Source organism: Castor canadensis, chromosome 17 (assembly GCF_047511655.1).
Source record: "Castor canadensis chromosome 17, mCasCan1.hap1v2, whole genome shotgun sequence".
NCBI lineage: Eukaryota > Metazoa > Chordata > Mammalia > Rodentia > Castoridae > Castor > Castor canadensis.
In genome coordinates this window covers 51,647,267-51,668,133 of record NC_133402.1, presented here as the reverse complement: position 1 = coordinate 51,668,133, position 20,867 = coordinate 51,647,267, and the positions used below count along the sequence as shown (strand labels likewise).

General features: G+C 50.3%; 1 protein-coding gene across 4 annotated transcripts in view; it reads left to right on the top strand.

Moving 5' to 3' along the window:
- Poc1a (POC1 centriolar protein A) overlaps nucleotides 1-20,867 on the top strand; it is a 71,555-nt gene that overhangs the window by 47,358 nt on the left and 3,330 nt on the right. For all 4 annotated transcript variants that reach the window (XM_020162154.2, XM_074058885.1, XM_074058884.1 and 1 more), the window contains one exon: nucleotides 2,467-2,610. In XM_020162154.2, coding sequence (XP_020017743.1) covers nucleotides 2,467-2,610 — 144 coding nt within the window. The remainder of the gene's footprint in view (nucleotides 1-2,466; nucleotides 2,611-20,867) is intronic.

The following is a 20,867-nucleotide window of genomic DNA, read 5'->3' as shown; positions in this document are numbered from 1 at the left end:
TCTTACCCTCTGCCCTCTACTATGTCTCCTGATAGAACTTCCTGGGCCTGGGGGCCGCTGAGGTGGCTAGAGGCTGTCCTGGCAAGTCTGGTGGCCTTCTGAAATGTTTACTTTGAGAATGAGCTTCTAGGTGGGTATTGAGATCTGAAGTGCATTGATTTCCTGGAGGACTGGAAGAGCCCCAGTCCTGATGGCCGAGGGCTTGGAGAATGATAACAGCACACTGCACCACAGCCGAGGGCATGGTGCTGCTTCTGTTCTCAAGAATGTCCCTCTGGCTAATATCTTACATTCAAGTTCTCCTTTAGCCATCAGGGCATGCATTTTTCCAAGTTCAAGTCAACATGCCCTTGAGAGTTTGCAGTTTATGAGAAGAAAACTCTTTCCCAATAAAGGAAAATATGCAGGTAGGGACCACATGTTAAATGGCCCTTGCATTCCTCCTGTCAGTTGTGAATCCTCTCCTGGGCTGATTCTTTTCAAGGACTCTGATGCTGGCCCAGGTGAGCATGACCAAAGCAGAGCATCTTTCCTGGTCTGGGCTTTTGAGGATTATTACAAGAACCAGGAAGTTCACAGGAGATGCAAGCCAGCTACTGATGGTGGGCATGCAGGCAGCTACTCTATTGTCAGGGCTGGGTGGTGGGTGGGTGTGCAGGCATCCTAGGTAAGCCCCAGTCATAGCCAGTTTATTCCACTGGCTGTGGCACTGGGTACTGGGGTGCTGTTTGGGACAGTAGCTTTGGCTTTGTGGCATATAGGTAGTTGGCAGGCTTCCCCCCCACCCCGCCCCAGTATTGGGGTTTGAACTCAGCCTTGGGCTTGCTAGGTAAGCACTCTACCACTTGAGCTATGCCTTCTGTACTTTTTGCCTTAATTTTTTGGATAGGGTCTCTCACTTTTTGCCCAGGCCCAACCTTGGACTGCAATCCTATGTGCACATCCTGTGTAGCTGGGGTGATAGGTGTGTACCATCATGCACTGCTTGTTTGTTGAGATGGGAGTCTCACTAACTTTTGGACTGGCCTTGAACTGTAGTCCTCCCAATATCTACCTCCTGAATAGCTGGAATTACAGGTGTGAGCGTCTGTGCCTAGCCTAGGTGGCAGGCTTTGAGCCCAGTAACATCCTGGATTTGGGAAAGGAGGAGTGATGAGTGCATGTGGGAGACAAGAGAAGTACAAATACATGGGTAGATAGTGGACCCTATAGGCAGGCCAGCATTGATTCATCTACTCATGTGTCTTGACCCTTGCCCTGGAGGTAGGGTGGCTGGAGGAACAGGGCAGGGATGGGCCAGGTCCAGATAGGCAGGACACAGAGGAGCTCCTGATTAGGAGTGGGAGATGGGGAGGCAAGGGAGGACCAGATGCCTGGACCAAGAGAGGAAGGGTGGGTGAGGGCCTCCCTATAGAGAGGGCTTTGTTGATCTGGATGTGAGGGTGCAGAGAAGGAGAGGAGCCATGGAAGGAGGCAGGCTGGATCAGAGTGCCTTGTCAAGGGGCTTGGATTTTCTCCCAAAATACTGGCAAAGATGAGGTGTGATGTGGTAATGTTTGAAATGTGCATTAATAAGATAGTGGTTTAGAACCAAAGCCCCAAAAGAGTTGGGAGATAGGCTATATTTTGCCAGTCACTGAGGCTTTGGGGCTGGCTGAATGTGGGGCATCACTGAGAATAGCAGTCCTGCAGAGAACAATTCACAGAGGAGCTGCATGCTCCCAAACCAGAAGTGGACCATCTGTTGGCCTGCCCTTGGGCACTGTGGCTCTAGGCGTCCCACCTAATGAACACATGCATGTGCTTCCTGGGTCAGAAGACTTCATCTATTTACAGAGCCAGAAATCCAACTGTCATGATTTCAGGGGCTGAAGGACCTTAGACAGAAATACCAAACATCTCACTTTCTTGGAGTCATGTTGGAAACAGACCAATAGTGCCTGTCTTATTCATTCTGTCTCCTTTGAGCCATCTTGCCAGGACATTCACACCAAAATCTTTGTTTTCTCAGGAGATCTGGGTTAGGGTGGGGCTAGAAAATCCCTCCAATCTCGGGTTCTGGGCCACAGAAGTTAGGCCTTTACGAGGCTTTAGTAAAGCATGGGACACCCTATGTTTGGGTAGGGAACTGGAGTGGGACTGACTGAAGGTGACTTCAGAGCCAGGTAGTCTTCGGTGTCCCCAACCCCATAAGGATGGGTCAGCCTACCTGAGGGCCTCTGAGGGCATTCACAAGTTCTTTCCAGCCTAGACTGCCAGACATTCTGATTCCACTCCTCACTGTGGTCTCTGCTCTGAAAGATGGGTACATGGATCTGGATATGGGAACCTCTTCATACTGCCATTTCTTACCAACACTTGGAAGTCATTTTCTCAAGTTTACTGGTAGTTTTCTAGGTAGTCCATTAAAGGGGATATCTTCTTAGCATTTCCTCAAGTACTGAACAGACATTTCTCTGTCTTTAGCCAGAAGTGGATTTGCCTGTTCCTTCAGGCAGAGGCAAGAGTCTGGAGTCCATGCAGAGCCAGCCCCAAGAGCCTGTCAGCATGCCCCAGACGCTGACCAGCACACTGGAGCACATCGTGGGCCAGCTGGACGTCCTCACTCAGGTAAGGCATGATGATTGATTGTACTTGGTCTGGCATTTGGACCATTTAAAGTTGATCAGCAGGTGCTGGGTTATCTTATTTTTATTTTTATTATAGGGCCAGAATCTCACTGTGTAGTCCAGGCTAGTCTCGAACTCATGATCCTCCTGCCTCAGCCTCCTGAGTGCAGTGTGGTGGTAGGCATAAACCACCACACCTGGCAGGTACTAGGTTTTAAAAAAAAAAAAAAAAACAAACATAGTTATAATAGACCTGTTTTTCAGCCCTAATTAATGAAATAGCAGTGCCTGCCCTGGGATCCTGGCTCTTAGAGCCATCTAAGCCCTGGCAAGCCACTGGACTCCTAAATCACCAATTCAGCGTGCTGCCAGGGTGTGCCTACCCAGATATGGCCTGAGTCACAACAGAGCTTTCAAAGAAACACTGTCCCTACATCCCACTCATGGCTGAGTGGGCCCTCTAGGGACATGCAGGTGAGCAATGAATTGAAAGCCCAGGCTCTGGGTTCGAGCCTGGCACTGTTCCTTCAAGTAACTTTGGAGAAATCCCTTCAGTTCTCCAAACCCTGGTACATTTAGCTGTAATATTCAGATGGTCCTGGGCTCTGCCTCCCACATTTTTGGTGAAGATTGTGGGCAAAGTGTTTGGCCCATGCCTGGTTCTGGGTAGCTGCTCAATAAATGTTCTCTGTGGCCCTTAATATGACCCTGATTAGCAAGACAGATATGGGCCCCTCTCTCTGGAGCTTACATTGGCAACTTACAGATGGCAGCCAGCACTGGGTACATGCCCAGGAAGGCATCTCACTTATGGGATACAAAGTGGCCCTGGCAAAATGAGCAGATCTGGAGGGGCCAGTGGACACATCCAGGGACTGAGCAAAGCCCAGGATGGCTGACATGTGACATGAAATAGGACAAGGGGCAAGACAAAATTTAAAAATTTTCCAACCACCTTGGCTCGTGATGCCAGGCAGGGACTCCACAGATCCCCTTCTCCCATGCCAGCTTATGGTTAGAGTAAGGCTGTGGGAGGAACATGTGGCTGACTAGGAAAAGAAAGAGTTGCAAAAGCGGTGTGTGTGTATGTGTGTGGTCCCCAGTTCAACCCAAAGGAGGGTTGCAAAGAACCCTTGATGTCTCTAACAGAAATGCAGCTAAAGTAGCATAGTGTCCTTTCCCCATCTCTGGATCTTGGGCGAGGTGAGAAAAGCTCTTCCATACCATGTCACATAGGAGTGTCACAGTATCCCAGCTAAGACTGCACAGACGGAAGCACACAAGGGAGAGGCCAGGTGTTGGAGGACTCCAGGATAAGGTGTAGAGACATTTTGGAAAGCCTGTTAACTCTTAAGAAGAAGGCCTGTACCAAGAGAAAGATCTGAGCAATGTGCAGAGACTTTAAAAAAATCACTTCAAACCCATCAGAGACTGTATAATGTTCTTCACAACCTTGTCAAGTGAGAGATCAGGGGAGGTGGAATCAATTAGGTCTTTATAGGATAAAATTGGAAATGAAGTCTGAGAAGATGGTTAAAAATAGCTTCACTGGATCCAGAGTAGTATAACACTAAAAACATTTCCTGTCACTGTTTTAGGGGTGCACATGAAGGTTTTGTTAAGTGTTAGCAGTTAGGAATATGGTAGTAACTGTGCAAGAAACTTGCATCACCATTTAAGTGAAGGGTGTCCTGTAGCCCGTGACTGGGTGTCTGGACATTCCTGTGGCACCCTTGTCCTACCTCACACCATTCAACCCCTTTAGAAATCTGTATAGCAATCTACCCTCTACCAGATGTCAACCATATGAACCTGTCAGTCACCTGCTTTGCAAAACTGACCATGGCTATGTGTTCCTGGGTGCCACCAAGTGAGAAGTGTTCCTGATGGACTCAGTGTGTCCTGAGGATATGTTGATTCCACAGACGAAGCCCCAGGTGAAGGCTTAAGGCTCAACCCACTTTTGTACAATTGCATTTGGATTAATCCAACCATGCTCTTCTGGGGTTCTACTGTCATTTGTTTTCCAGGCCCACCTTTCTCTCCTGGCCTTGGGACTGTAGCTGAGACATCCTAACCACAGCCAGTACTGTTGCCACCAGGGGTTTTAGGTTTCCCTATCCCTTCCTTTTGGGATCAGCTCAACAGAGGGCAAGCCCACAGTAGGCCCTTTTTTGGATGGTCCAGCCCGCTCCTGAAGCCTAGAACCAGGTGACTACCGCTGTCCTTCCCCAGTGGCTCATTCAGCTGGGCTCCATACTTGGTCTATGAGTGCTGGCCTCAGGGGCCACCCCCTCAGCAGGTACTCCTTACCATATGCTAGGTCCTGAAGTGCATCTGTGTTCTAGAAGGTAGGAAGTCATAGTCACCCCAACACTGACTCCTTCAAAGACATCCGTGTGGGGTCGGAGACATGGCTCAAGTGGTAGAGTGCCTGCCCAGCAAGTGGGAGACCCTGAGTTCAAACCCCAGTACCACCACCATCAAAAAAACAAGGTGTCAGTGTGAATCACACTATTCTGCTCTGACCTGCCCCTGCCTTACTGCCCCTTCCTCCCCTCCAAGGAAGTCTACTTAATAGTGGCTTCCTAGAGGAAAACAGTTCCTCACACCTCCATCCTGCAGAACACCTTTCCAGGGAAAACCGTGGAGACTGCAGTGGGCAGTGGCAAAGGGTGTTTACCTTATGAATCACAGAGCCTCCAGCCCCTTAGGTGACTTGAGCAGGATACCCCATTATGGAGGTTTCTAGTCCTTCCTACTCAACAGGCTGGGGTGGCCCAGTGTGGCAAGGCCGCCCCTGTGGGTGTTTGTGGTCCATTTGGCACCACCACGAGAGCCTGAGTCCGTACTCCATCTTAGTCATCTCCAGCAGCACCTCTGCAAAGCAAAGGCCTGAGACCATGAAACTGGGAGAACTTATGGGGAGGACTGAGGAAAAGTGAGCAGTTCTGGCTTCACTTCAGCCTAGCTTGATGACCTTGGGCAAGATACTAAGCCTCTCTGTGCCTCATTTTCCAAATCTGGAATATTCCTCAGGCTTCTGAGAGAATTAAATGTGTTTACTTGTGGAGCAAGTCACCCAGTGCTCAGCAATGCCATGTACTGCTGACATGTTAGGTGCTCTTGCTGTTGCCATTTTCACTATCCAAGACTTGGTGGTGGTATGGGCGTTTTTGTGACAGCATCAGAAGTACTTGCTCCCAATTTCCCACTGCCTAGTGAAGCTAGACCCTTTCCTGCCCAAAAGACTCTGACCTGCTCTCAGAGTCCATGTGATGGGTTCCCTCTGTGTATGCACATTCATGGAGCCCATTCTGTGTATGGCTCCATGTGAAACCCAGTCCCACCTTCAGGAACTTTCCAGGACTGAATCTGCTGGTGACAGAGCCAGGTCTCGCATTGGGAGCAGGTAACTGGACCACTGGAGACAGCTGGGAACATGTACAGGAGGAGCCCAGCATGCCAGATAAAGGCTATGAGTCCTCTTGTGTGAGGTGACAGAAGCAGGTGCCTGGGACTTTGAGCTTCATGTGTGGAACTTTGAGCAGAGCAGTAGGAGTCTGACCCAAGCAGAGGCTCTGGAGTGGAGTGGAGATAGGGGCACAGAGAGGTCAAGACTTGGGTGAATGACAGAGTTATCATGGGCTTACCCCTGAGAAGTGATGTCTGCAAAATCTTGGAGACAAGTTTCTCTGAAGGCAGGAGAGTAGGAAATGGCTGGTGAGATGAGCAGGACTGTGCTGGTGCCTGCCAAGCAAGCAAGGAATCAGGGCAGCTTCCCCAGGTCCTCCCAGACCACTATACCTCTCAGATCAGCAGGAAGTTCAACTGCCCTTGGGTCTTTAGTGCCATCAGAAACCCAGTCCTTTAACTTCTGAATTGGGTTCATACTCTTTTACTTGTTTTTAGAAATAGCCTTTTTTTTTTCTTTTTGAGATGGGGGTCTCACTATGTAGTCCAGGCTGGCCTTGATTTCACAGTCTTACCTCAGCTTCTCAAGTGCTGGGATTACAGGCATGAACCACCATGCCCAGCTTAGAAATACCGTTTTTTTTTCTTTTATTGTTTTATTATTCATATGTGCATACAAGGCTTGGGTCATTTCTCCCCCCTGCCCCCACCCCCTCCCTTACCACCCACTCTGCCCCCTCCCTCTCCCCCCTACCCTCTCAGTACCCAGAAGAAACTATTTTGCCCTTATCTCTAATTTTGTTGAAGAGAGAGTATAAGCAATAATAGGAAGGAACAAGTGTTTTTGCTGGTTGAGATAAGGATAGCTATAAAGGGAGTTGACACATTAATTTCCTGTGCATGTGTGTTACCTTCTAGGTTAATTCTTTTTGATCTAACCTTTTCTCTAGTTCCTGGTCCCCTTTTCCTATGGGCCTCAGTTGCTTTTAAGGTATCTGCTTTAGTTTCTCTGCATTAAGGGCAACAAATGCTAGGTAGTTTTTTAGGTGTCTTACCTATACTCACTCCTCCTTTGTGTGCTCTCGCTTTTATTCATGTGTTCAAAGTCCAATCACCTTGTTGTGTTTGCCCTTGATCTAATGTCCGCATATGAGGGAGAACATACGATTTTTGGTCTTTTGGGCCAGGCTAACCTCACTCAGAATGATGTTCTCCAATTCCATCCATTTACTTGTGAATGATAGGATTTCATTCTTCTTCATGGCTGCATAAAATTCCATTGTGTATAGATACCACATTTTCTTAATCCATTCGTCAGTGGTGGGGCATCTTGGCTGTTTCCATAACTTGGCTATTGTGAATAGTGCCGCAATAAACATGGGTGTGCAGGTGCCTCTGGAGTAACCTGTGTCACAGTCTTTTGGGTATATCCCCAAGAGTGGTATGCTGGATCAAATGGTAGATCAATGTTTAGCTTTTTAAGTAGCCTCCAAATTTTTTTCCAGAGTGGTTGTACTAGTTTACATTCCCACCAACAGTGTATGAGAGTTCCTTTTTCACCACATCCTCGCCAACACCTGTTGGTGGTGGTGTTGCTAATGATGGCTATTCTAACAGGGGTGAGGTGGAATCTTAGTGTGGTTTTAATTTGCATTTCCTTTATTGCTAGAGATGGTGAGCATTTTTTCATGTGTTTTTTGACCCTTAGAATTTCTTCTTTTGAGAAAGTTCTGTTTAGTTCACTTGCCCATTTCTTTATTGGTTCATTAGTTTTGGGAGAATTTAGTTTTTTAAGTTCCCTCTATATTCTGGTTATCAGTCCTTTGTCTGATGTATAGTTGGCAAATATTTTCTCCCACTCTGTGGGTGTTCTCTTCAGTTTAGAGACCATTTCTTTTGATAAACAGAAGCTTTTTAGTTTTATGAGGTCCCATTTATCTATGCTATCTCTTAGTTGCTGTGCTTTTTTTTTTTAAATAGAGTTTATTATAGGCAAGAGAAAGGCATTAAAAAAAAGCAATGGTGGCCCCACCTGGCATTGGGCCAGGTGGAATGGAAGCCGGAAGCAGAGAGAGCAGAAATACCTTTTTTATAAACTGTGCACATTATTTTTCAAACGTCCATTTGTATGGGATGGCCTTGAAGGTATGTGGTCCTTTGCCTTGTCTCTGCCCGTCAGTGCCCTCCCAGAACAGATGCAGTCTTTAGGCTGTCCTGGCCAATTAGAACTCACTGAACTGTTGTTTTAGATGGAAAGTCCTCAAGAGTATGAAGAGTATGAGACCTCACGTTCTTATCCTTATCATCATCCTTCTGATGCTTATCTGAGGCCTGGAACTTTCCAAGGACTTTCTTTTGCAGCTTTCACTTCATCCTCCCACCCAGTTCCTCAGCAATGAGCATCACTCCAGATGCAGATAGGGTGTTAATAATGGCTTGCTCCTGGACCAGCCCTGGTGAGGTATGCACCTAGCCTGCATCTTCCCCATATGATCCTGATCTCAACCACTAAGGGTTAGAGTGTCCTCAGCTTCCCTTGTTAAACAGTTTAGGCGGTGTTTTGAGTAGTATCACCTAAAAGTTTCCTACAGACCAAACTTGACCTTCCTGAAAGGTAAGACTGGAAGTTCTTGCTCAGGGCTCTGTGATCATAAAATCCAGCAGGCTGGACTCTGAGGTCACAAGCCCGGGAGCCCTTGCCCATGCCCTGGCCTGCCCTGTGTGGGAGGGACCCTTCCTTATCCCCGTGAGGTTACTGTTTGGGACATCACTAGTTTCTCTGTTGAGCCCATCAGGGCCCTGATCCCAACTGATGCTATATTCTGAGCAGCCAAGACTTGTTCAGCTGCTATGAGGAGGAGCTGTTCCTCTTGGGTCTCAGCAAGCCACCTGCCCATTAGATGCCTGACATACCTGCCCTCCTGGATTTAAGGGCTACCTCCACCATGGATCACCTAGGTGACCTTGGGCAGGGATATCATCCCATAGCCGGTTTCCTCCCTTTGTGAATGGGGATAGTGAAGCCTCCTGGGGTTCTCTGAGCACTACTGTGAAGCTATTGGCATTGCTAGGCAGTGCCAGCTGTGGTGTGTGAGGGGCTGGGTGGGAAAGCACCAGGTGGCCTGCGGCATGGGAGCAGCAGAAGTGGATCTCCACAGGCCTCTTTTGACTGCTAAACTCAAGTTCCAGGGATCCTGTGAGCTGCCAGTGAGAAGCCAGTATCTGGCTAAGCAGGAGAATGGGAGGCAAGAGAAAAAAATCTCCTGAAGTCTTTTCCCCAGCCTCAGGAAGGAGGAGAACACAGGAGGTGAGATGTACTAGGGAGCAGGTATCAGGGTCCAATATTGAAGTTCTTCAAAGATGTGTATCTTTTTGTTGTTGTTTTGTGAGACAGGGTCTCCCTTTGTAGCTCAGGCTGGCCTCGAGCTCACAATCCTCCTGCCTAAGCCTCCTGAGTGCTGAGATTATAGCATGTTTCACCATCTTAAAGATGTGTACTTCTTGTGACTTGTGTACTTCTTGATAACATGAATCAAGTTACCATAATGGACTAGGCACCAGTGGCTCATGCCTGTAATCCCAGCTACTCAGGAGGCAGAAATCAGGAGGATCTGATGTAAGCCAGCCTGGGCAAATAGTTTGTGAAACCCTATCTCGAAAAACCCTTTACAAAAGTAGGGCTGGTGGAGTGGCTCAAGATGAAGGCCCTGAGCGCAAGCCCCAGTACTGAAAAAAAAAAAAAAAAAAGTTATCACAATGGCTTCTGGAAAAATATATTTTCTAATAGTGGAATTTAGATTTTCCTTGGGGGACATTTTGCTCCTCAAAATCCCTGTGGGAGTTCTCAGGAGGTACTGCTGTGCCTCACACACACTGCACATATGTCCCTTGAGGGGTTCCACTCTGAGCCTGTCCTCATGCCCAGACCCTCCCCTCCCCAACATACACCTGTCCTACAGCTGCCTCAGGTCACTCACCATCTTGGCCTGCCTCAAGTCTCTGCTGAAAAAGCTGGCTCCACCCCAGAAGCCTGAGGAGTCCCAGGAAAAGATAGGACTGAGAGTCAAGAAGCCCCAGCTGCTATGATCTGGCTTTGCTTCTTTCTGGCTTCTGTAGGGTGCAGATTTGGGTCCAGCACTTAGGTCCATCCACTTCTTCTACTCCTGTGCCACTGCCACCCTGGTCTTTCCCATACTGCCCCTCACTCAACATCTCTTGCTGTGTCTATCTTGTTGGCTGGGCTGCAGACGTCAGTGTGTCAGGTAGGGCCAGGACTTCTTTGGAGCCTTGTTTTATCTGCTCTGACCCCAGGTCAAGCCTCTCCATTGTGGCCACCCGTGGAGGATTCCAGACTGGACCCTGTGGTTGCTAGACCTGCCTGCTTGGTGAAGGGTACTTAGTGGGGGTCCAGGCATAGGCCTGACCTGGGTGCTCTTTCCCCTTGTGCTCTTGTAAGGGTGCTGTCAAGAGGTCTGGGAGTCCTTTTCACAGAACTGGAACACCAACAAGCAAGCAGAGAAAGCCTGTTCCCCCAAATAGCCTTCCTGCATGAGCTCTCGCCATTGGCTCCCTTGGCTTCCTTCATGGTCTCTCTGAGGCTGGGAGGACTGCTGTGTAGGGTCAGGTACCCTCATAAGTGACAGGTTCTGGTAGAGTCTGCAAGTTGCAGAGGCCTTGGGCCTTCCTTAGGGCAAAGGTCTGGAGATTGGAGATGTGGATGGTGACCCAGAGCCTGGGAGGCTGCTGTGGGGCCCGGCGCAGGCCCAGCAAGCATCTTGGTGGTTTTGCCTCAGAAGCTCACAGCAAAGTTATTTTTGACTCCAGTTTCACGTCTTGCTGTTTTTTAAAAATACTGAGCCATGAAATTCTTTCTTCAACTGTTTTTTTATGGCATCCAGTGCTTCAGGCTGGCCCAGTGATGCTGTGATGTCACATTAAGGTTCCTATGACTCATAGAGGTTGTTGGGCTTCAGGACTTGAAATTCACACAGTAGGAACCAGGCCCACCCTTTCCTTTTGGTTTGGATCTCTTTGGCAGTTGAGATTGTTAAATGTCCAGGTCACAGAACTCTGCTGATCTAATTCAAGGCCAAGCATTTTTGTCTATTTGACTTGGGGGTTTTAGAATGGCCTACTTGCTGAGATACCCTAAGCACTCCCACCCTGGGTCCTGGCAGTTCCCTATTTGATGGCTTGTTCAGGTGAGGCATCCAGCTCCATATCAGTGGGGAAGCTGGGGTTACTGGGTCCTGCAGTGGACCAAGTTGCCTGACCGCTCTTTGGGCTCTTGGTGTCCTTCTTTACCAGGCAGGACAGCTATTGTTTGTGGAACAAGACTCCAGATTTTCCCTGGGGGTTAGTCCTCCAGGTGCACCCAAGTCCAATTTGTTGGGAAGGTACAGTGTGCCCTCTGGTGCTCCATGTTTACAGGAGGGTGGTGCGTTTGTTTCTACAAACAAAACAAAAAGCCTCTCTCCACAGCAGCACTTGCCAGCCAGTGCATGTAGCCACCTCGAGTGAATTCATTCTTTATGGACATTCAAGGGCTGTCCTTTCAGGCACAGTCAAGTTCAAAACAGTCTGAATCCCCACCACTTGGGGTTTGGAGACAAGAAACTTATTTTTCCTTCTATTAAGAGGCTACTTCTGGTTGGTGGAGTGGCTCAAGCACCTGACTATCAAGCATAAGGCCCTGAGTTCAAACCCAGTTGCCTCTTAAAAAAAAAAAAGACTACTTCCTGGGGGGACAAGTGACTCAAGAAACTGTGGACTATGGCAGGGACATACTTGGTACCTGACTCTTAGTCAATTGCAGAAGGACTGGGGAAGAATAGAAAGAATATCTGTCTGGACCTCTGGCTCCTCCCCAGCCTTGTTGCTCTTTTTGGCATTTTATCCACAGGCTCCTGACTTTGCAGCGGGGAGGGCAGGGAGGCTATGCCTTCCCCCAGGTACCAAGTCGAGGTAATACATGGCCTCCCTCATGGCATGCAGCTTGTTGGTAATGCTCAAAAACTGGCTCGTGTTTGTTACTGCATGGGGGCCAGAGATGGCAGCTTCCACGGGGATCTGGCAGAAAACCCTTGCATTCCATCTTCTATCCCTGCTGTGGTTGTGGGGCAAGAAACACTCCCTCCCTAAAGAAGCTGCAGATTGAAAGCCCCTGCCTGCCAGATGGGCTGGGCAATGGCTGTGGTTACCTCTGGAGCCTGGGAATGTTCACGGTCGGTCATACGAGATTTCTTCTGAGGCTCCAAGCAGGCCTGGAGGTAGGGGGAGGGCTGGATGATGGTGGGTGGGAATGTGGGGTGAGTGAGGCCCATGCTGGGACATGTCATTCAGGCTAACTCAGGATGAGCGGACTCCAGGTGATTTGCTCTCATTCCTCTGTGGACCAGAAGGGCTGGAGCACAGACCACAAGGAGCCTTGAATATTATGGCAGGCAAACCCAAACAAGCCTGCATGGCTCTGCAATTACCCAAGCCACAGCTGACTCTGCCTAGCACTCTCCCTGATGAAGTGCCACTGTAGCAGGGCAGGAAAGGCTGCAGTAGGGCCTGCAGCTTCCCTCCACTTGCTCTGATCCAAGCTTCTACTGTGGTGCAGACCCTCACCATACCCACACAAGCCTTGGCGGGAGGGAGGCAAGAAAGCAGAAAGAAGCATTGAACTTAACTGTGGCAGGGCTGATCTGGGCCCATCTGGTGGCAGAACAGGAGAGGCCTGTGAATCTGCCCTGGTAGCCTATGCCCTTCTCCCTCCTTGCTGTGATCCTGTTGTCAGGAACTGCATCCCAACTTGATAGGCTCCATAGGTTTTTCCAGGCCTGGACGAGCTACCAAGTAGTCTCTCAGGCTTGGGACAATCGTGTCCTGTGGGGTCTTGGCACATTTACTACTTTGTATGGATTGTTGGGAAAGATGGCCTCTATAAAAAATGGGATGTAGAAGGTGGCCAAGGTAGGATTCCAGCACCACCCTAGCTCTGTTGGACTCATCCGGGATGAAAGTATAGCAGAGCTGATGGCCAAGTGTGACTGGCATCCTATACTTTGGGTTCTGTCCCAGTTAGACACCTGGCTGATGGAGAGATGTGCCTGAACGCAGGCCTTGTTGGCAGGGCCGTGGCTCCATTTCTCTCTGGTGTGAGCAGGCCCTATGGGGCTAAGGAACATCTGGTTTTACAAATATTGATGAATGGGCCCACTTTTTATAGTTTCTCCTTTTAGGGGAAGCAGTTCTACGTCTTATTTAAAAGGAGTTACTATAAAGCTGTGAGATGATAAATTAGCCAAGATTCCTTAATCCGCTGGCTAATCCACTGATGGAAAATAGTGTTTCATGTATTTCCCGAAGACAGCTAATCCTCAGTAGAGGTGGGGGGCTGGGGAGGCAGAAACATCAGAGCAATCCTATATCCCTGAGATAATGTGAAACAGAACCGTGGGCTCAAGGAGCCAAAAGCTTCCTTCATGTTGTGTGCAGAGACTGGGCTGAAGAGGAGTGGTAAAGACAGTTGTCAAAGCCCAGAGACTGCGAGGAGACTCTCTAGATACTCACGTTTCGTGGACCAACTGTGATCTTGGGCACTTTGCATGTCAGGCGTCAGCGCGAGAGGAACTCTATGCCTTCCCTCCACAGTTCAGACCTTCAAGCTTTCAGTCATTGTCAAACCAGGCTTGAGGTGGGAAGGGGAGGAACTGGGCTGTTTCCTCCACTCTCAGCCCCACTTTGTCTTCTCCCGCTTCCTGAAGCCAGGAGGCCTCCCTCTGATGGCCAGCTGGCAGGGTCTGGTCCTCCTGCCTGTCCCCCTCCCTCCCCTCAGGCCTGCCAGGTCTAGGGTCCCAGCTGGAGTATGTACCTCACTGCCAGGCATACCTATCCCACACTAGGGCTGCCCTTTGGCCTTGGGGGCCTGGGCTGGCAGGTATGAGACCTGTGTTCTCCACACTCCCACAGCACTCAGGGTCCAGTGTGTGTCCATCTAGTACTCAGTGTACACTTTTCCTGTATGCCAGGTGCTGTCTGGGAACAGCAAGACAGTTATGAGCAAGAATAGACAGAAGCCCTGTCCTTATGGTGCTGGCACTAGACTGACATTGACAGGCTGTTCAGGAACCAGCGTTTGCACCCTCTGACTTGAAAGCCCTTGGGCCACAGACCATTAGGTCCTGGGCAGTGACTGGACTGGGAAGCAGAGCTTCTGGGTGGTGGGAAGGGCTGGACTCAGATCATAAACCTGTACCCACAGAACTGGGCTGGTCCATCCAGCTTCTAATCATCCTTGACATGTGGCGAGGAACTGGCCAGAGCACCATTGGCAAGGCAGGGCTGCCTATGTGTACATGCATGCACACGTGTGTACACATGGGCATACACCAGGAGACAGCTGGGGTAGGCGACAGGCCCAGCATCCCCTCTGTTTTGATAGCTCATAAGACCCACAATAAAAAGACTCCCCTTTGATTGCATCTGGTTTTGATCTTTAGGATCCGAGGAAAGTCAAAACCATGCTCCAGGGGAGATTAATTCCACATTTTCCATCTTTGCAATGAAGCCAAAGGAAAGTTAGATATTCTGTAAAGTACAGTCAGATCAGGGTTGTTGAACCAATGGCCAGCCCCAGAATATTTCCCCAAGCCTGTGCAAGCATCCCCAGTGGTGTGGCAGGGTGACTTTGCCCTTTCTCTTTGGCCTGCATCAGCTGGGACATCCTGTCCCCCCAAATCTGACTCCTGTGTTTTGGTGGGGGAAATGAGCTAGAGAACCCCAGCCCCTCAGCCACAATCCTGGAAATGATTAAAAGCAACTTTCCATCCCAGGAGAACTTTTAGGAAGCAGACAGACCACCATGTGCCTTGCTAGCTCACACCCTTCCAGGCCTGACCTCAGTGAGTCCCATATGTGCCCAGACTTCCCCAGTACCCCAAAGTTCAACCAGGGCAATAGCCAGGGGAGTCACATTGCCCACAGTGTGTCCCTCTGCCCATCCTGACAAAACAAATGCTGCCTAAATATTAGCTGTGAGTAGGAGTATTGTAGTGGCTCTACAAGAGATGCATTTTACAAAGAGACTGAAGACCTGAGTCAAATAATGTGCCTGAGGCCAGTTGGCAAGTTAGTGGTCAAGTGCAGATTTGAACCCAGGCCATATAGCCCAGCCCGTGCCCTGCCACACTAAAGCTGGCCACTGGGGATCACTTTGGTGGCATTTCCTAAGGAGGCAGACCTGAATATGGGCTGGGGCCAGCAGGGGATGTGGGAGAGAAGCTGGAGAGCAGTAGTGACTGGCAGCATGGGGCTGTCATGTGCCATGGCAAGTGCCTGCTATAGTTCCTGAGCTCTTGGACAGAAGTGAGGAGGGTGGGAATGAAGAATGACCCAGGAGTAGGACAGGGGAGTCACCAGGAAGCTGAGGAAGTGTGAAAATGGGGATGGGAGAGGCAGGCAGCAGAGTGCTGAGGGCAGAGCCTGGGCCCGCATGCTGACTGCACATAGTGTGTCTTAGTGCTGGAGGAGCTCAGTGGGGTGAGGATGGCTGCCTGAATCTGGTGCGGAGGCGAGGAGTCTCCTCTTGGCAGAGCCCTGACATGACTGCCCCCGCCAATGGTGTGTTGCTGTGCTCACCGTTCCTGCTGCCCCCTCAGGCTTTTCAGTGTGAGTGACTCCCCATCTTGCCCCATCAGACAGAGGTACACCAGGCTTCTGGGTTCCCTGCTGACTGCCAGCCCTGGGCAGCTGCAATCCCCCATGCTGCTGTCCCCAGGCAGAGTGTTTGGTGGGCATGTGCCTGGATGTCAGCTCTGCACTTCCGTCTATCATCTGGTCTATCATTCCTGTCCACCTCAAGCTACCTGTCTTCCAACCACGGGGAGAGGCCCAGGAGGGACCCTCTGTCCTGTCCACCTCAAGCTACCTGTCTTCCAACCACGGGGAGAGGCCCAGGAGGGACCCTCTGTCCTGGAAACCACTATCGCTCACCAGAGAGGACCCATGGCTCTATTCAGAGGAGGATGTAGACATGGAGAAGCACCTTGACCAGGGGGAACAGGGGCTTTTGGGAAGAAGGGTACCCCTGGTTTCGATGGGAGTGAAGGTGAGGCCTCCACACGCAGAAGTGTTTTTAAGCACCTAGCCAGGTGTCACAGAAGCATAGCTAGAGTAGCTGGCTGATCACAATGCCTAATAACTCGGCTTCTTTCCTCCCCTTAAGATGTCATTCACATCAGTGATAGTAGAGCAGCTTTGCTAAAAGGCAGCCAACACTGGTGCTGTCGTCACAGCAGTACCTGGAAGCCCCAAAAGCCCATCTTTTGTGCTGTATGTTGTGGGTGCCTGACAAACATGTAGATATGGGAAATGTCGGATGCCCTGGTGAGTCTGAGGGCCCTGTGGGTGATCCATAGCTCCTTGGGCTCCAGTTTCCATGAGAGAGGCCTTCTGTAAAGGTGGTGGTGGTGACAGTGGCTCTCAGGTGCACCCTTGTTCTATATTCCAAAGTGCCAGTTCAGTTCCTTCCACTCCACCGCTTATAGGACCAGGGGACTGTGATCAGTTCTTCTCTCAGAGTTCATTCTGGAACCAATACTCTGTACATTGGCCCAGGCCTGTGGGAACACCATCCTCCCTGGCTGTCCCGGCTCAGAACTATGAGCCTGGTGACCCAGCACCATAGAGTATCCCTTCTCAACCACTCCAGGCCAACCTCACTGGCCTCCTGACAGTTCCAAGAGTATGCCTCAGGGTCTTTGCAGCTGGCTGTACCTTGCACTTGGAAAGCACTTCATGCTGCCCTGCTGCCCGTCTTGTGATGATCCTCACAGAGGCTTTCTTGCCAGAGGTGGCACTTTCCTTCCCAGATCTGCCAGTCCCAGCCTCAGCCCCAGAGCAGGTGAGCCCCATCAGGGATTCAGTCCCTGTGGGCCAGACACAGCCCTGCTCTACTGTACTTGCCCTCTCCCCAAACACTAAGTGAAAAGTGGGATGAAAGGGGCAGCAAGAGGGCTGGAGGCTTGCTCAAGTGGTAGAGCACCTGCTTTGCAAGCATAAAGCCCTGAATTCAAACCCCTGTCCCACCAAATTTTTTTTTGGGGGGTGGGGCGGAGGGACAACTGAGAATTGAGAGGAAAGAGTTGAGCAAAAGGACAAACCCACTTCAAGAGAAAATCAGGCCAGGGAGGAAAGAGTCATTGTGGCTGAAGAAGGGGAGGGCAAATTGTAAGGAAGTTGGAGGCTGAGAAGTAGTGGATAGCAGAAGGCTAAAGGGACCAAGGAAAGGCTAACACAACCCAGGGAGAGCAGGAGAGGGCGTGGGGGGACCGTGTATCACCCCACAAGGCATGAGGGGCAGCCAGTCAAGTCATACCTGCCCTTGTCTGCTATTTCACCTCTTCTGAGGGAAGACACACATCTTCAAGGTGCTGAGGGCATTCACCTCCCTATAATGCCCAGAGAACTCTTTACTGAAACAATGCAGAGCCCACCTGTGCCCCTCACCTGCTGTGGGGTTAGGCAGCCCTGCAAACCCACTCTAGCCTCCTGTGCTGTCCTAAATGCTTGAGTCTGAGTCACACAAGTCACAGGAGCTGCAACTATCCCTCAGCCACATCAGAGGCCAACAGAGAGGCTCCATTGCTGCAGGGCACCTGAATTGGCCAATTTGGTCCATTGTGAGCATGAGAGACAATGCAGGATGTAGACTCAGCTCTTTCAGCTCCCGTAGAACCCTAGCAGGCCTTCGGGCACACCTAATAACTCATTGCTGGTGAAAAAAGAGCATCTGACTGAGGGAGTGCAATACATAGTGGGCCATCTGCCGAAGTGGCCCCAACGCCCCACTTGGGGTCTAGGTGACAGACGTGTGTCTGAGGATTGGCATTTCAGTGCAGCTTCTTTGGGCATTGCTCCAGTTTTGGGGGGACTAAAAATAAAAGCCTGTCACTTTAAAATCAGTTCTTTTTCAACTGTGCAGAAGGCCGTTTGGGGTATTACATAAAACGTCTTACACGTCTTGAACTGTGAGTGAGAAGATGCACTCGCCCTGTGAATGTTGCCCCAGTAGGAGACAGATCACTCTCCTCTCCCTGCACAGGAAAACTGGGATGGAAATAGAAAGCCACTGCTGAACCTGTCCTGGGAGGACTTTCCTCTAAGCGTTCAAGCAGATGAGTCATGCTGGATCTCCACCCTGGCTCAGCTCCTGGACCACTGTCCAGCCCAGCTGCTTCCCCCTATGCTCCTGATTCTGGCCCCCAACCCCCTCAGCTCCTCCCGCCCTTCACCTAGGTTGAGCATTTCCTCCTGGCTCCTCTGTGAGACTGCCTTCTGCCGGGCTCAACAGCATCAGTGGCCTCACACCGTCCTGAGTCCTGGCAGGGTCCTAAGTTTCCCTGCATTGGATTCTACTCTCCAGTGTCCAGGGGCTTATAGATTCGATGTCCTCCCCTCTTTCCCCCACCCTCCAACTGCTCTGGTGGTGAGGACCTGCACAGCTCTTGAATGGGCCCTCCTTGAGGAGGGGCCTCCCTCCACCTGTCCCATTTGGAGCCCGTCTTTTTGCCTTGACCTATGTCTTGTACTCACTGAGGTGCTGGTTCATTCACTGTGGATAGCTCTGGTTGTGTTCACATTCCTCCCAAGATCCCTGTCCCCAGTCCAGACCACCACCATCCCCTCTCATTGTCATCTCCACCATGCCTCCCCACATCCACACAACTACTTCCACGACCATCCCCAGGTAGCAGCCAGAGGAGTCTTGCTCCTCACCCTCCTGCTGCTCTGTGGGTGAAGATGAAGCTGCCTTGCAGGGCCGAGGTGCTTTCTCCTTGCTTAGCCCTCTTTCACTTCATCCCTCCCCATTACCTTCCCTCCCAGCTCAGGGCCTTCCATGCACTGTTCTTTTGGCCCTGATGCTCTTCCTGCCCCTTTTGCCTGATGAGCTCCTCCTCAGCCTTTGCTCATTCCTCACTTCCTGGAGGTCACTGTGGCCACATCTGTCCATTCTTCCCAGCACAGCTCCCTGGTCTGTTTGATGGCTTAGCATTTGCCTCCTTGAAAGTCCCCTATCCCCCTGGTCAGGCACAGGCCATCATGGGGAAGTCTTCAGTGAAGAATTGAACAAATGGTAGGTGAACTTTTTCTTAAACAGTGGAGATTCTCAGCCCTATGGGCCATAAAGTATCTCAAACTACTCTGTCCTGCCGTAGTAGGCAGAGGCAGCCATAGCCAGTGTATTTGACCAGTGGGCAGGCATTAAGCCTTATTTACAGAAGGGGCAACGGCATAGTTTGCCACCCATTCATAGAGCAGAATATGCTCAGTGGTGATCAGTGTGTTCCAGGACAAGACTGTGGCTCCCTGAAAGTCGCTGGTATTGAGGAGAAGGTGGTTCAGTCCCCAGATGACCCTCTGAAAGGTGTGACTTTAATAATAAAATTTCTGGAGCCCTGATGACCTCTCCTTACAAGGCTCTGCTATACTGGCCTCAGGAGATGTGACCCTGGGAGGCAGATGGTATTAGCAGAAGGATGACAGTGACCAGGCATGGGGTCTTCATTCTGTTTTCTTGTTGCTCAGGTATAGGGAGGGAGACACCCTGCTTAAAATTGAGCTTTTGAGGGCTGAGCCACCCTACAGTGACCCAGGTGTGTTTTGGGACTGATCTCTTTGGCTACAGTGACACAAGTGACCATTGAAGGAAAGCATCCAAGAGAAGGGTAGTTCCCACTGCATATCCTTTAAAAGGCTCCTGTCAAGCTGGTGGGGTGACTCATGCCTTAATCCCAGCTACTCAGGAGGCAGTAGGATAGTAGTTCAAGACCAGCCTCTAGCAAAAGATAGATTACCACCTCCCCAGTTTCAACAAATATATGGGATGTGGTAGTTTACACCTGTGGTTCCATCTATGCAGAAGACCGTGGTTGAAGAATCAAGGTCCAGGGCAGGCTCTGAGTTTAAAAAAAAAAAAAAAAAAAGAGAGACCTTAGCTAAAAAATAACAAGCAGAAAAGGTCTGGGAGAATGGCTCATTGGTAGACAGAGCTCCTATCTAGCAAACACAAGCCCCTGAGTTCAAACTCCATCATCACCAAAAAAAAAAAAGAGATTCCTGTTGGTATGTTACTTTTTTCCCTATGATACTACCTTTTTGTGGTTCCAATGAATTATTCTCATGACTTTTGTCATGAGACCTAGTGTGTAGATAGATGAGGGACTTTGTCTAGGGAGGGGATGCCTGAGGTCTGAAAACTGCACTGCTGCTGGATAGCCCTGAGGGTCACCCTTCCCACCATGGTCGGACAGTAAGGAGCTTCACATTTCCTCTGGGGTGGCTAGGCCAGGAGACCTGAACCAGAACAGAGGCAGCGATGCTGGGTGAGCACCGGGATCTGCAGCATTCTTTTCAACCCACTTGGGTTTGGGCACTGGGGCTGAAAGTTGTGGAGTGGGGGCTTCATGACCAGCAGTCCTCAGACACAGCCAGAGGTGAGTGGAAGGCCAGGCCTCTCCTTAGGTAGGTGTGGCAAGGACAGAGCTGAAATGCATGCCACCTGATGCTTTAGCATGCATTCTGAAGCCAGGGCATCAGTGTTCAAGGCCCATGTTGGTCATTGGAAAGCTGTGTTGCTTAGCATCTCTGTGCCTCCATTTCTTCAGCTGAAGAATGGGTGAGAAAAGCCCCTACCCTGAAGGGTCATTGAAAAGCACTGGCACATTATGAGCACTTAGTGCATGTCAGCTGCTTGAGTGACCAGGCCTGGCTGGAGATGGGTGGGGGGTGTGGCCTGGCATCCCCTTTATGGTGCCGGGCAGCAGGGAATAACGGCTGCCCTTGTCCTCTGGCATG